At 32.0% G+C, this 15,184-nt stretch overlaps 1 protein-coding gene across 3 annotated transcripts in view; it reads left to right on the top strand.

Moving 5' to 3' along the window:
• Positions 1–856: 856 nt before the first annotated feature.
• LOC117108070 (cyclin-dependent kinase 4-like) overlaps positions 857–15,184 on the top strand; it is a 35,194-nt gene continuing 20,866 nt past the window's right edge. The window contains exons 1-3 of one of the 3 annotated variants that reach the window (XM_033249937.1): positions 857–1,006; positions 10,816–11,079; positions 12,802–13,110. In XM_033249937.1, coding sequence (XP_033105828.1) covers positions 12,863–13,110 — 248 coding nt within the window. In that variant the 5' untranslated portion in view covers positions 857–1,006; positions 10,816–11,079; positions 12,802–12,862. Of the gene's footprint in view, positions 1,124–10,815; positions 11,080–12,801; positions 13,111–15,184 lie in introns of all 3 variants that reach the window. The other 2 variants (XM_033249938.1, XM_033249939.1) reach the window with 2 other exon arrangements.

Below are 15,184 nucleotides of genomic sequence, written 5' to 3'. Positions count from 1 at the left end.
AATAGGCCTAATTATTTATAAGATAATGTTAATAGTAATAATTGCAATAATATTAACGATTTTCATATCAATAGTAATAGGCTTAATCAATATTGATAAAACAGTAATAATTGCTAATATTAATAATATTAAATTTAACAAATATTACATAAATTTTATTTTGTAAATTATTGTTTCTTGTTTATAAAAACTGGTATTGTATACACTTGTTTGCATTGAATGAAAAAAGCTTATAACACTACATTGTAGAATACCGGCAGCCACAAGCTGAAATGAGGAGTTTTAAGTATGTTAAGATGAAAGTCGTTACCCTACGTTTTTAGTTCAAGGGCATTACAATTACAACGAATAGACGGTTTCCTCTACAATTGTGTCGTGGTGTGGTGATGTCCTTGACAAGAAATTCGTAACACGCACGTAACCGATTAAACTACAACTTCCAATGGTTCACTTATGATAATTGTTCATAAATATTATACTTTTGGATTAAAATTCCATCAACCTTATAAATTCTTCCTCGAGGTTCATTAGATAGCTATAGGCTACAATCTACAGAGCCTGAACCTGAGCCTGGATCGTAGGCCATCTAATTTTAGATAGTGATCATTGTTAAAATTATCCAGGGGAAGTGAACCCCTGATCATAGTAATTGATAAAAATTAGAAAATAAAAATAAAAATTAAGATTTATTGTGGGTTCAACACTTCCATTCCCAGCTGCATATAAAAGCTGTGTTGATTGGACAAAAGTTTTATATTCAACTACATTTTGATTGGCCAATAATATCACGTGACCGAGGACCAATCACGTCTCGTGAAAGAGTTAAAGGCCTTGCTCGTCATTAAAACACGTGCTTCAATGCCTATCACCATCAGCTGGTAAACGGAATTTGTAAGACCACCAGCAATATACTGAAACGGGTCAACAGCTTCGATTTATACCGTCTCGTTCCAGACTTTGTTCCCACGACCGAGCCCGTGATTAAAACACGTTCTGCACTGCAGTGGTGAGTTCTTTGACACAGAGCCTAGATCGTAGGCTACGGAAATATTGTTTGTTGACGGATATGTGGATTTAAATTTTGCATATTAGTTGCATAATATTGAAGTGTAAATATTTAAATGTAAATGAATCTTCAAACACTTGATAAAATATATTTTTCAATATTTTTAATATTTATTTTTCGAGTGTTGGTGGTAAGCCTATCAATCATTCTTGGTACTATGGTAGCGGTGTGAATAGCGATAGCCAAGGGGGGTTGTGTTTATATGCGGTTTGCGTGATCTTCGTACATTTTCCCAGTATTCTGTGATTATAAACGCCATTATTTACAATTAACCTGACTGTGTAGTACATCAATCTTTTATTAATGTGTATTTTAATATTTAAAAATATTTTTTATTGTGAAAACTTAGCACACGTTGTAGCTATAGAGTTATGTAGGCGGAAATCTGCCGACCACCCAGGACATGGCCTAGAGAGTAGGCCTATGCGGAACTAAGAAAGTTGATTAAATTACCAGTATATTAACACGATTCCCAAGAAGAAATTAATAACTTTAAAAGTAGACTTATTGGTAAATGTGCAGCCTAGGCTAGGTCTGTAGCCTGTATGATTGTATTTTATTAACAAAAAGGCATAGCTTAAACTTAATAATGTGATCCACCTTTTAAAATGGGGCGACTTGGCTCTGTTTGCCTTCAATGAATGGGATCTTTTATTGTAGATGACCAGGCCTTTATCAATGTGTTAGACTTTACATTCTTGACCAAATCCTACTTTTCTTATGGTGATCAGTTCTAATAAACCTTTGATAGTGTTCTTAAGGGATCAGGGAATTGCAGGCTAAGGTATTTTGCCACATTCCACCATTGAAAACTTTCGTTTTTTAAAGCACCCCTTCAAGAATGATGACACTTCTGTCTGTTAGTCCTACCTGTGTTAATTCGTAGCCTAGCATTTTGAATAATCTCTTATCAATTGTCAATGTATTTGAAAGAACATGAACAAATGGAAACAGTCACCATTGAATAAATAACAGGTTAAATAATTTAATCAACATTCGTGTGAAAGTTTGATTATAAGAGCTAATGGCATTAAGCTGATGTACATAGTTCCATTCTGAATGCATGTCTACTTTACTGTTAACAAAAATATAGTTCCCCTCCCCCTACCCCAGTGAATGTGAAGAACAATGTTGCCCTTAGTTACACACCCTTCATCCCCAACTTCTTGGCATGGTAACCTTAGGCATGACTTTTAATAATTTACTATTATTATTTGATTATTATAATAATTCTTTCCCTGACAAATACATTTTGTTCTTTGTTACAAACTTGTGAACATTTTATATGTATAGGTATATATATGTATGTGTGTGTGTATATGTATGTGTGTGTGTATATATATATATATGTATGTATAAATATATATATATATATATATGTTATGTATATGTAATATATATATATATGTTAATATGTATATATATATATATATATTATAATTTTTTTAATAGATTTTATATATATGTATATATGTTTTATATATAAATATATATAAATATATATACTTATATAATTATGATTGATAGTCAACTGCTTTGAGCAGAGGATACTGACAGGTAACAGGTAGTAATTATATTAAACAAGGATAATACTTAACAAACTTTAACAGGCTAGAATGCTTCTAATTGCTCTATGCGTTTTTTGTTGCCAGAAATACTTTTCAATAACAAAAGAAAAAAGAAGGGAAGAATCTTAACAGTGTCACACAATTGTTTCCCATTGACCTCTTAAACAGGACTCAACGAACAACAAAAAATACATCAAAGCAATCATTAAAGAATTAAAAATTAATACACCATTTTCAATTTTGCATTTTAATGATTGAATTGAAAAGATTAATGATTAACAGATCGTCTCAAAATCAGAATCGTAGATTGTCCATTAAAATTGTTGAGAATTTGTCCAATAGTATCATACATCTTTTTTCATGTACATAAATTCTAAATTAAGCGATTAAGTAGTATTGACAAAATTAAGTTAAAAGTCATCAGTATTCTATTAATTTATTGTTTAAATGATAATAATTATTTTTATTAATATTATCATTAAGTATTAATTATTAATTTGCATAGTCATCATCAACATTATTAAAATTATTATTTCTTAACTACAACAGTTGTTTTCAGAACTACCTACGTCGTGTACCGTAAGCTTAAACATAAACATTATTAAACTAAAGATTTCTCTGTTGGGTTCATTGTTGAGTTAATAGTATGAAAATATTAATTTTTAATTAACAATGATAATATTGCCAGGGTTAATCTTTCTCACAGAATATTATATGTCAACAAAACTATCCAATTATAGTCTGGCAACATTGTCAAAAATGTACAGGGTACAACATGTACAGTGTGGGTTGACTGGGATAAATCAAGCGAGAATAAAACCTATATCAGATGTACTGAGAACCCAGCCTTAAGCAAGTTTCCAAAATTGTTCTCGATTTTGAAAATGCAATGCCGTACAAATCTCAGGACAATAGATCATTGGTTCGCATGCCAGATTGTTATTTTTAACAATGAATAAAATATTTCTTAAATTTATAAAAACTTAAATACATCCAACGAATGGAAAATATATTATTGTGCAAAAAAGATATAGGTTATTTAATTATTGATGAGTTCAATGATTTGTTGGAAACAGTTCCTGAGTTTTGGAGCAAAAGTTCTCTGGTTGAAAAATGCTAACATTTATACTAATTAATGTTGGTTTTTAGGTGTTTTCTTTTGGAGTGAAGGTGGAAATTTATTTGCCAAACAAAATTCAATTGTATTTAACAATGAAAAATATTTTGTAGTTGGTTTTTCTAACAATCTATGCCAGCTTTCTTAATCAATTGCACTTAATGAAGCTAGCATAGACTCTCTAAGCGAAAACAAACTAATGTTTGTCAGTACAGTACAGTACTGTAGTAAACAAAATGCCACCATGCTTGTCTTAATTAGGAATTAATCCATTATCGAAAGCAGGGTGGATTATCCACACCACCACCAGAAGCTGTTTTAGTTCAGTGTAATTGGCCCCCATTGCATAACTTTGATGAGAAAAAATGTTCTATATAATACACTTCCGCTGCTGTGTTTGATAAAATCCAACAATTATGAGCTAAGTGAAAAGGTTAAATTAAGCAAACTCTGAAAGGGCTTTGAGAGCCTTAGCTCTTTAATAGTAAGGTGTTTGACCCCAGCTAAGAAACATTCCTTTAAGAGGGCTTAATTCAATTTTAGCGTCTAAACACTGACTTGTTATGGATTATAAAATTCCTTGAATCCTCAGATGTCCAAAAAATTCAAAAATTAGAAGAAGCTTCTTGGAGGTTCTTTAGGAACCCTGAAGATGTGCTTTAGCTAACTCTTGAGGGAAACAGTCGGGAAAACATCTCTTGAAGAATAGTGCTGAGAATTCATGTAAGAGCAGGCAGCAGTAATGGATGAGTGGGATGGCGTTTATAGATCATATTATTTTCTCAACAAACAGTTTTCTACATTATTTTACCAGTATTTCTTTGTTTATAAAGCATGTAAGGACAATATTACAGTATATCCTCTGATAATCAAAAAAAGAGAACATTCATTTCCACTAAAATGTCTCAGCTTAAAAAAGCCCAAATTTTCTTATTTTTTTATGTGTCAGGGTGCTTAGCTTTACTGGCTGTACCTCCACCAAGGCTTTTCCCCAGACTCCAACTATCTTTCATAGGAAATTGTCAGACCCTGGCCAGATAGGCTAGCCCTACTGTCAGGCAGATGCTGGTGCCCCCACTGAGCTAAACATATTGATTGATAGGTGTTTCATTAATTACCTATAAATGTGAATTGCATTGAGGACATGATCTTGCTGTTATGTTGTTATTGTTGTTGCTGTTATTATTTATTTTTATTATTAATGATATTAATTTATTAATATATTCAAGCTTATCTTCATCCCTGTTCTCCCCTTAATTAGTTTAGTTTATTTTATTGAAGCATTTGATAGAGGGCCATTAGCTTCAGAAAGATAATGCAAACACAAGAATTTATTATTTGTTTCCTGTAATTATGATTAAGCAAAAGTATTCATTTCAGCTGCTAGGGCCTACTTTAGCTTAGCATTAATTGCATGAAATGTTATAAATAAGAGAATTGATTCCCTTCAACATTTACTTCAATTAAAAAAGTCTAATTTGTAATACATATTAAATAAAAATTAATTATAATTACTGTAATATGTATTGAAAATCTTCACTCAAACAATATAATTTGCTAATCAATATTAATGTAGAAATGATTATGTCATATTTCAAGAGTTATATGGCATACTATTAATTCACTTAACATATTAATTATAATTAAGATGTTATTGATAATCTTCACTCAAACACTATTATTTGCTAATATTATAAATATTAATATTGAAATGATTAAGGTCATATTTCTAAAATTGTTTGGCAGTGCTTGTAATTCAATTATTCCGTACTGTACAACGGTTATAATGGCATAAAAAAAGTTTGTACCTCTAAATTTTATCATTATCATTATCCCATAACATTTATTGTGTGTTAATAATTTCAAATTCACTTTATAGACCTTCTGTTCCTCTTTTCAAAATTAGCACATAATCTTTTCCTTTTATTGACATATTTTAAATAAAGAATTGATTGTTTTCTTCTTAATGGAAAAAGTGTCCCTTTGGATTAAGGTGATTACTTTAAGTAATCCCATCAAAGTGATAAAGTTTTTATAAAGTTACAAAGAGAATATAAAAATACAACAGGAAGTTGTATAGAGAAAGCAGTGTGGGAAGACATCATGTGACCTATCTCCTTAACAAATTTACTGATGAATACTTGGCCAATAGCTTTGGGATGAGGTTTGCGTAGTATCCTTATCCCACTATTGCAGTTTTTATACTCTTTTATCCTGTAATTTTAATGTAAATTTAATGTTAACATTGATTTTAAATTTTTTTTTATTGATGTTTTAATTTCTTCATTATTCTGGTTTATAATACAAAAGTACTACTCTCGAATAGGGCCCAATACACAAAAATACAATAATACATATTTACATTTTACCAAAGTGTCATTCACTATGTCAAATGTTTTTGTTGAATTGCTCTAATGTGGTAGGTATGGAAAAACCTTTAAAAATATTAAATCACTAACGATCTGGCAGAGTTTTCAAAGTGAGACAGATCAAAATATTCCAGTTAGATAAATGTTATGTTTCTAACCAAATTGTTTGGTGTTTTGTTCACAGGACATTGGGATGATACTTTAATTTGATCTCATGTCTTCTTCAGTTTTTTTTTTTGACTTGCTGTCCTTTGTTTATTATCATATTTTCACTTTTGGTGTTATATTTTGTTGTTCTATTATATCTTTTCTCTTTTGATACCCAGGAAAAAAAATTAATCTATGTTTTTACACAACAAAAAATAGTCTGCTTTCAGCAATTTTGGCAATATGGTACCAAGTTGCCTTCTTTCTCTTGTATCTGACCTTGAGTTGACTTCTACAAGAGCAAATACCATTTAAAGAAAAAAAACTGTAGGCATATTGGAAAAAACCGTTTTACCTTTGATTACTTGAAAATGCCTCCTAACTTAAATTTAAAGCAATTTGTCAAATCAAAACCCATTTAGTGTTTTTTTTTTTTCAAAAATATTCATCAGTATGTTTATGATTTAACAAATTTTGTATATTTTAGTTTGAAATTGATTGTGTTACTATTTATTACAGTACTATTATTAATCAACATTGTGACTGGATTCTTCCTATTTTAAACCGAAATCAAGTTCTTAAAAAAACAAAAAGGGTCTTTTTCAAATGGGTTGGAAAACTACAACAAGCAGCCATCCTAAAACTTAGTACTGAATCGTTACAAAAAAATATTATACTTATAAATTATACATTGATTTGAAATACAATTGTCAGTATTAATGATAGGCCTAGATATTTTTATAGACTTAAGATACTTGTGAAATTTTACTTTTTTTGATGATGAAAGTTTGTAACTAACTTGAAATAAATAAATATTATAATATTTTCATTTAAAAAAAATTATATTTTTAAAATTAAAAATAGTTAAAAGATTATCAGTGAATCTTTTTACTTTAGTCGAGCATAAACTGAGGGGAAACAGTGGTTTAAAGCTCGTTAGAAGATTTGTCCTGGAAGGAATGTTTGAAATTCCCAAATTGCCATCAAAAAACTGCTGTGAAGTAAATGTGTGGCCTCCACTGTATATTTCTCAGTTATTGTATCCTGGTAGAGTTATGTAGCACACCCTTCCACCCATAAGATCTTATCTGTCAAGGTTCCCTGCTACATGGTATGTTGATATTGGCATTCCTTGGCTGAGATTCTAACACTTTCGTTTAATCATCCTTAAACTTAAACCCTGTTTCTAATCACTCTATGACTTCGCTTTATTGATCGAGTGGCAAACGAAATTGCAGTATTACTATGAACACTGGGTTTATATTTGGCCCTTTTTTTAAAAGTATTTTTTAATTGATGAAAACCAGAGTAGAAAGGAACAAACTACTTGTGACAATATTTTTTATTGATTTTTATTGGATTTTAATAAAAAAGAAAATAAATGTGGGGGAAGGGAGTGGACCCATTTTGATTTGGGCTTCATCCATATCTTCTACTGTATGCCAGATATGACATACCATAGAAATACCCACTACACTATAGTTGAATTCAAAATAATAATTAAGTTTTGTATTTTGCTATCCAGTATCTATTATTATTCAGGTTTATTACTATATATTTATTATTATTCAACTCCAATATTTTTCATAGTTTACAGACGAGTTTTTGCAAATCACAAAAAAAATACAGTATGGCAAAATGTTAACAACCAATGTGCTTTAGATCTGTTCATTGATGAGTGAAATCATCAATGTGCTGTAGATCTCTTCTGTGATGATTAGAAATCATCAATGTGCTGTAGATCTCTTCAGTGATGATTAGAAATCATCAATGTGCCATAGATCTCTTCTGTGATGAGTAGAAATCATCAATGTGCCATAGATCTCTTCTGTGATGAGTAGAAATCATCAATGTGCCATAGATCTCTTCTGTGATGATTAGAAATCATCAATGTGCCATAGAACTCTTCTGAGATGATTAGAAATCATCAATGTGCCATAGATCTCTTCTGTGATGATTAGAAATCATCAATGTGCTGTAGATCTCTTCTGTGATGATTAAAAATCATCAATGTGCTGTAGATCTCTTCAGTGATGAGTAGAAATCATCAATGTGCTGTAGATCTCTTCAGTGATGAGTAGAAATCATCAATATGCCATAGATCTCTTCTGTGATGAGTAGAAATCATCAATTGCCGTAGGTCTCATCAGTGATTAGAGAAATCATCAATGTGCTGTAGATGTTGATGATTAGGAATCATTAATGTGATTAAGTTCTCTTCAGTGATGAGCAGAAATCATTAATGTGACGTAGATCTTTTCATTGACGAGTGGAAATCATCAGTGTCCCGTAGACCTCTTCAGTGATGAGTAGAAATCATCAATGTGCTGTAGATGTCTTCATTGATGAGTGGAAATCATCAATGTGCTGTAGATCTCTTCATTGATGATTAGAAATCATCGATGTGCCGTAGATCTCTTCAGTGATGAGTACAAATCATTAATATGCCGTAGATCTATTCAGTGATGAGTGGAAATCATTAGTGTGCCTTTAATCTCTTCAGTGATGAGTAGAAATTATCAATGTGCCATTGAGATCTCTTCATTGATGATTAGAAATCATCAATGTGCCGTAGATCTCTTCAGTAATGATTAGAAATCGTCAATGTGCCGTAGATCTCTTCATTGATAAGTGGAAATCAATGTGCCGTGGATCTTTTCAGTGATGAGTACAAATCATCAATATGTCATACAGCCATAAGATTTCCCAAAGGTTGTGCCTCTTTCCACAATTCTTTGCCAGAGTTGATCGTCTTAAAAATAATTTTATGATGGAATTTACACAAAAACTCTATAACCACAGATAAAGGTGGATATGACATACATTTCTTATTTTATTCTCTGTAAAACAAAAAGAACCACAATTTTATGATGAATCAAAACAGATGACATGAAAAAGTCAAGAAATTAAGATAAAAAAAATGTATGATTAAGGATTAATCCCATACAAAGCTATTTTTGGGCAAGGCTGACTGGTTTTGTTTTTTTGGCTGACTGGTTTTTTTTTTTTTTTTTTTTTTTTTTTATATAGTTTTGAAGTACTATACTGTTGAAAGAAATCCTATAAAATATTCCATTCTGCTGAAGGATTTGTTCATATGCAAGGTTAAGCTATTTTAGGGTTAGGCTTATGTGTTTTCTTTATGGTAAAGTTTTGTTTTGTTTAGCTTCCTACTTGCCTGGAATTTACTTGAGGTAGAAACAAAGTATACCCAGAGAGTGCCCCAGGGGAAAAGAATGTTTCCCAGTTTATTTAAATTTCAGAAAGAGTGAAAGTGAAATCTCTCAGTGTTTAAATGGTATTTCTATGAGAATAATGAATCACTGGTAGATTTGTTCGTAAAATAGATTTAAGAGTGGTTTTAGTAAGCTGTAAGTAGAAGTGTGCTAGCTTTTTATTTTTTAACAATTCAAAAAACCCCTTGCTAGGTCCCCATATTTGTGATTGAACCTTACTGATCTTTCCCTGACATTCAGATGTTTTCTGCCTCTCTCTTTGTAGCTTCTCATATATCATTCATACACATTAATGTTTCTACTCCCATTAATCCATCTAGTCTGATTTTACCAATATCACAATACTTACAAGTATTAAATTCTAGTTTACAAGTAAAGGTCTACTAAACATGGGATTGCTCATTTAAAATGATCAAATACTATTAAGTTTATTAATTTTCAATGAACTTTTCCAGAGTGTTAATCAAACTCAACAACTGACCAATCAGGACAGTGATCTGATAACATTCTTGTCCCACACACACACACACGTCCCACAAACGATCGTGTTTATGTGCATTTATGCTATCTTTTTTTTTGGTGCCTTAGCAACAAAATGCAGGGAGCAGAGTTTAGAAGAAAGGAACATTGGGATACACTAATTGATACTACTATTCATTACCACTGATTTAAATACTTTTGACTATGAAATAAGTTGGTTTAAAATACTAGCCACTTCTATGCAAAGAATACAGTATTAGGAACAGTAATATTTATGTGTCTTAAACTGTTAGTTGGCGAGGAAATGTTTTTTCTAATTTTTAATTGAAATCTAATGTAAATAATAGGACCAACAGCTTATCGTCCCATTCAAAGATTGAGGGAATTAAAACAGTGTCTTACCCAAGCAGACAATGGCATTGGCAGGGTTTAAAAGCTAATTATTTAATTAAAATATTAAATATCAACACTGGCAGTAGATCTTTAACAAGGGCTTTTCATTTCAGTTCTTTAAATCTCTTCTTGGTTATTTTCTTTATTCAATTTGTAGTAAATATTTTTTTTCAGTGATTTATTTAATGCATACAGTAAATTATTGATTTTTATTATTATGAGTACTTTTGAAAAAATTGTTAATATATTCCCTTTCTAACCTATTCATTTATATTTCCATTATTACAATTAATATTTATATGCAAACTTTAAAACTGAATCCCAGCTGAGCACTTTAATTTCCAAACTCTGACAGTTTTATCACAAAGAATTTGTGTCAAATATTTGTGTAATCATTCAATAATATTGTCTCCTTACCATCCGCTATGTTTTCTGACAGAACTCCAGGAATATATGTCATATAGGGCATTACTCTGCAACCCAACAATCACTATGTAATCGGAAAATTGAAGCCATATGTGTCTAGCATCAAAGGTGTCTCGAGATCTACACTCCTGCTCCTCTTAAAAGTTTGAGCTGGTTTTTTTTTGCATGGTTGTTGAGCAAGATTGAAAGGTCTTGTAAACTTCCCAAAGTTCTGGTACTCAGTCGTCGCCCCTTTATCGCTATTGTTCTGGTGAATAATTTATTTGTATTCTTAAAGGTAAGATTCACCAAAATGTTGGAAATCATGTAAGTTGAAATTTTAAGATTTATTTTAATTATTTAATTTAATTTCTGGGATTTTTTATGTTAGTTAAAATGAGTGATGGAAAATTCTAACTTTTAATGATAATTGATATAGTATTGATATAATGCATTACAAAAAAAATATTATATTTTATTTAATGTAATTGATATGCAAGAAATATTTTTAGTGTTAAAATTCCAAGAGGACCTTAATGGAAATAAGTTTATTTTTACATTTTTGGGGTTGTAAGCAGTTCATTCAGATATTATTATCATTTGAACCTTTTTGTGTATTGTTTGATTCACTTCTCTTGTTTGATGAACTGAATATAACTGAACATTTATCTTCTCAATATGCCTGTTAAAAAGTTAAAATCGTAAGTTCTCTATCAGATTTGGCAGTTTTATACGTCATATGGCTTTAATCTCAAGGTATTCTAGTCATTTCCAGACTAAAATAGCTCATATAATCGTTGGTTTCCTCCGGACCTTAATGTACGATACTATTTCAAATGCTACCTTTTTTTAAATATTGATTTTAATTATACTGTAGTCTGTAGAATAGGAGTTATCTTCCTTTTAGAGTTGGTGTGAGTCCCTAACCCAGGGAGCTCACTTGCATAACAACCAAACAGGGGGGTGCCGCAGCCACTTCAAGACATGAGACACTTGATCTACCTATTTTAATGAAAATTCTTATGGACTTGAACTACGTCCATTTACCAAAATCGCACTGTGCTCTAAAAGACAATGGAAAAAGGCCACCAAAGATCTTATAATTACAAGATACCGTAGCGCTCTCTGCGATTCTAGCATTAACAAATAGAAGTGTTGATGTTCAGTGAAACGCAATAGAAAGTAATTGTAATTGAGAGAGGGCGTCCTAGTTGTTACCATGGTTGGTGTTCCAGAATTTGCAAGTAGATCATAGACATCAAAGTTAATTGTAATTGCAAGAGAGCGCCCTACACTGCGTTATTACAGAGTTTGCACACAGAAATCACGGAGAACGTTATTTTGTTATAAGATCTTTGAAGGCCACTCAATAGTACCAGAGAGGGTGCAATATATACTGGTTCTCGATGGTAAAAAGTGTTACGTCCAGTCGAGATCTCGTGGCTGTACCAAAGGTAGGCTTACCAAGGGGCTTACCGGCTTAGTACCCAGTCTAGCTTGAAATTCCCACTAACATTGTGCGGAAAATCACACTTTGACACAGGATGGGCCAGGGACTTTAATTACCATTTTCACTCCGGTTATTTCCCACACTTGTGCTACAAAGTCTTTGCAAGTATACCCCATAAATGCTGCAACTCCTCCATATTTCCCGCACTTGTGCTACAAAGTTCTCGAAAATATACCCCGTAAATGCGGTACCTCCCCGTATAGAAATATTTAGGAGTGAGCCCCCGAGGTCCCTAACCATTAACTTGTGAAGTTAGTGTCCAGTCAGCTTGCATAAATACACAAAAGCCAGTAAAACAGAACGCAAACAACATATTTATAAAAAGCATCAATATGCTGCGCTATTTTTGGCTGGTATTATAACTAGAATAAATAAGGCCAATGCTAGATTGCTTAGTAATAATAAAGATATAGCTGACGTCCACTACTCACAGTTGTAATATATTGGATGCTTAACTATCTTGGGCTTCATTTGTAAGTTTTGTTAATTTTTCCTATTCTGCTTCCGTAGGTGATTCTGAAGTTGGAAAGATGCCCTTGTGATATAACCACCCACCTACTACTATGGAAATATGAGCACACCACCCCTTTCCTCATCTCCAGACATCTCCACCAACACTAAGCGTTACTGTGAGATTGAGAAAATAGGCACCGGTGCATACGGTACCGTGTACAGAGGTCGCGATAGAGTGTCCGGAGATGTCGTTGCTCTTAAAAGAATACGTGTACAGGCCACGGAGGAGGGGATGCCAATGTCAACTCTCCGAGAAATTGCCCTTTTGAAGCACCTCGATTCCCACGAACACCCAAATATTGTACGGTAAGTTGCTTTTAGATTTTTTTTTTCAATTTTATTAAAAATCTGTAAATCAGAGCCTGATTTGGATCCAGCCATAACATCAATATAGTTTCTTTTGGAAAATTGTCTTTTGTCAATCAAACAGTCAGTTGAACAATCAAACATGGAATCAGACAGAAGCTGATGAAAGTTTACTTTTGTGGTTTTTTTCTAAATAAAAATGGTTACAATGTTCCGAGTATACAGGTATATTGTTTTATTATATTAATTAGGCAAAATAGCATATCTATCAACCCATTCAAACATTTTTTTTTCGTTCTCATTTAAGTCACTAATCATTTTCTTATTGTCAATAAAATTTTATTTTTTATTTCCTCCTTCTCCCAGATACCATACTTACGGTAAACGGTGAAACCATTTTGCTAAAGGAGAAAATAATTCTTTTTTAGCTCTCCTCTGAATATCTTTTAATGAAAGTTTTCTAAATGAGGTATAAAACGGGTCTTGCTTTCTTTTTTATTTTTTTTTATTTTGGTTAATTTTGGAGTCATCACCCAGTCAGTGAGGCTACTGCAGGCCGATGGCCTCTTTAGCCCAATCCTTTTCATCTACTTTGATCCTGCACTCTATACAGATCTGACCGCTTTCAGCTTTTTCCATTCTATTTCTTCATCCTTTCTAATTATTACTCTTAGGTAATTAATGATAAGGAAAGACCTCCAGAAAATATAAAAACCGAGTTTTGTATTATTGTTAACTGCGCTGTCTATATAACAGTAATTGTGCCTTTGGTGTTTCACATACTATACCATAAAAATACCTAGCAATGCTTATCCAAATATAGGTTAGGGATTATATACTAATAAGGCATCCACAAAGTGTTCAGTGACCCTGCATATTGACCTCTGCACCTTTACTGACCTCCAATAAAAGCAGGGGGTGGAAGTGATATATTTACATCAGCCCATCTTCCCACCAGAAAAGATCTTTTATGTCCAACAGGTGGGATAGGTGATTGCTACATTAACAGAAGGTCAGACTGCTACCACCTTGGTCAGGTACATAGAATTCTTTGTGGAACACATATACTTCGCTCATCACAAGTAATTGAGCTTTAAATAGTTTATTTTCATTTGTTAATAAAATAGACTGAGAGGCGTACCAAGGCTATGAAACTATGTGTTGTATAAACTAGGGATACCAATGTTTGTTTTACTTTTGTTTATGCTTTAATTGCATTTTATTTCTTTCACAGCATTTTTTTTTTTTTTTTTTTTTTGACAATTGCAATAATGAAAAGAATTACGACACAATGTATTTGTAACATCTCCTTTGAATGTGTTTAGTTTTATGTTTATACACATTTGAAAAAGAAAACAAGAAGTGAATCATGTTTGTTTGTTTTGGAAATGCCCTACCCTTAAAAAATAGTAAAAGTATTAGTTGACCCCAGTTACTATTTGGCCTAGTTATTTACCTAACATTCCTGCACATACTACTTAGTAGGGGGTGCAATTGACATATGGACTCAGGGGAGGTGTTCAGGGTCGTAGTTCACTGACATAAGACATAAAGGTGAAAATTTTACAAGTCCTAGAACATCTGGCCTTTGTCAGTACACCTGCAATTCTGTACATCTGGAAGTAGCATCTGCTTATGGTAGGTGTAAACTTGAACCATTTATTCTGACCATTCAGATTAATGAAGTTACAGCAACAAAACACAGATATACTCAGATGTAGGATGTTCTAGACATCAGAAATATTATGGGTAGAGATGTGGCAGTTGGATAACTGAAGGTGAGAATATTGTTGAAAACTTGTGAACCTGTTTAGTGGTTGACCACATGTGTTAAGTAAAGCATTCTTTTCATAATAACCAGTGTTGAGAAACAAATCATTTTTATTGGGATTTAAACCCAAGAACCCTAATATGGTAACTTTTTATATATTTCTATTTTATTAATTCAATAAGGTAAGAGAACAGTACTTACAATGTCAAAGGCATGGATTGTGTGCCAACGAGTAGAAAAAAAATGTTGTGTAGGAAGAAATATTATTTACCATCTGATTTTGTTGCAAATGTCTACAAATTC

This window comes from Anneissia japonica, unplaced genomic scaffold (genome assembly GCF_011630105.1).
Source record: "Anneissia japonica isolate Jap-2015-1 unplaced genomic scaffold, ASM1163010v1 scaffold287960_len3192837_cov198, whole genome shotgun sequence".
Taxonomy (NCBI): domain Eukaryota; kingdom Metazoa; phylum Echinodermata; class Crinoidea; order Comatulida; family Comatulidae; genus Anneissia; species Anneissia japonica.
Note: the sequence above shows the minus strand (reverse complement) of the source record. Positions and strands in the feature narration are given on the sequence as shown.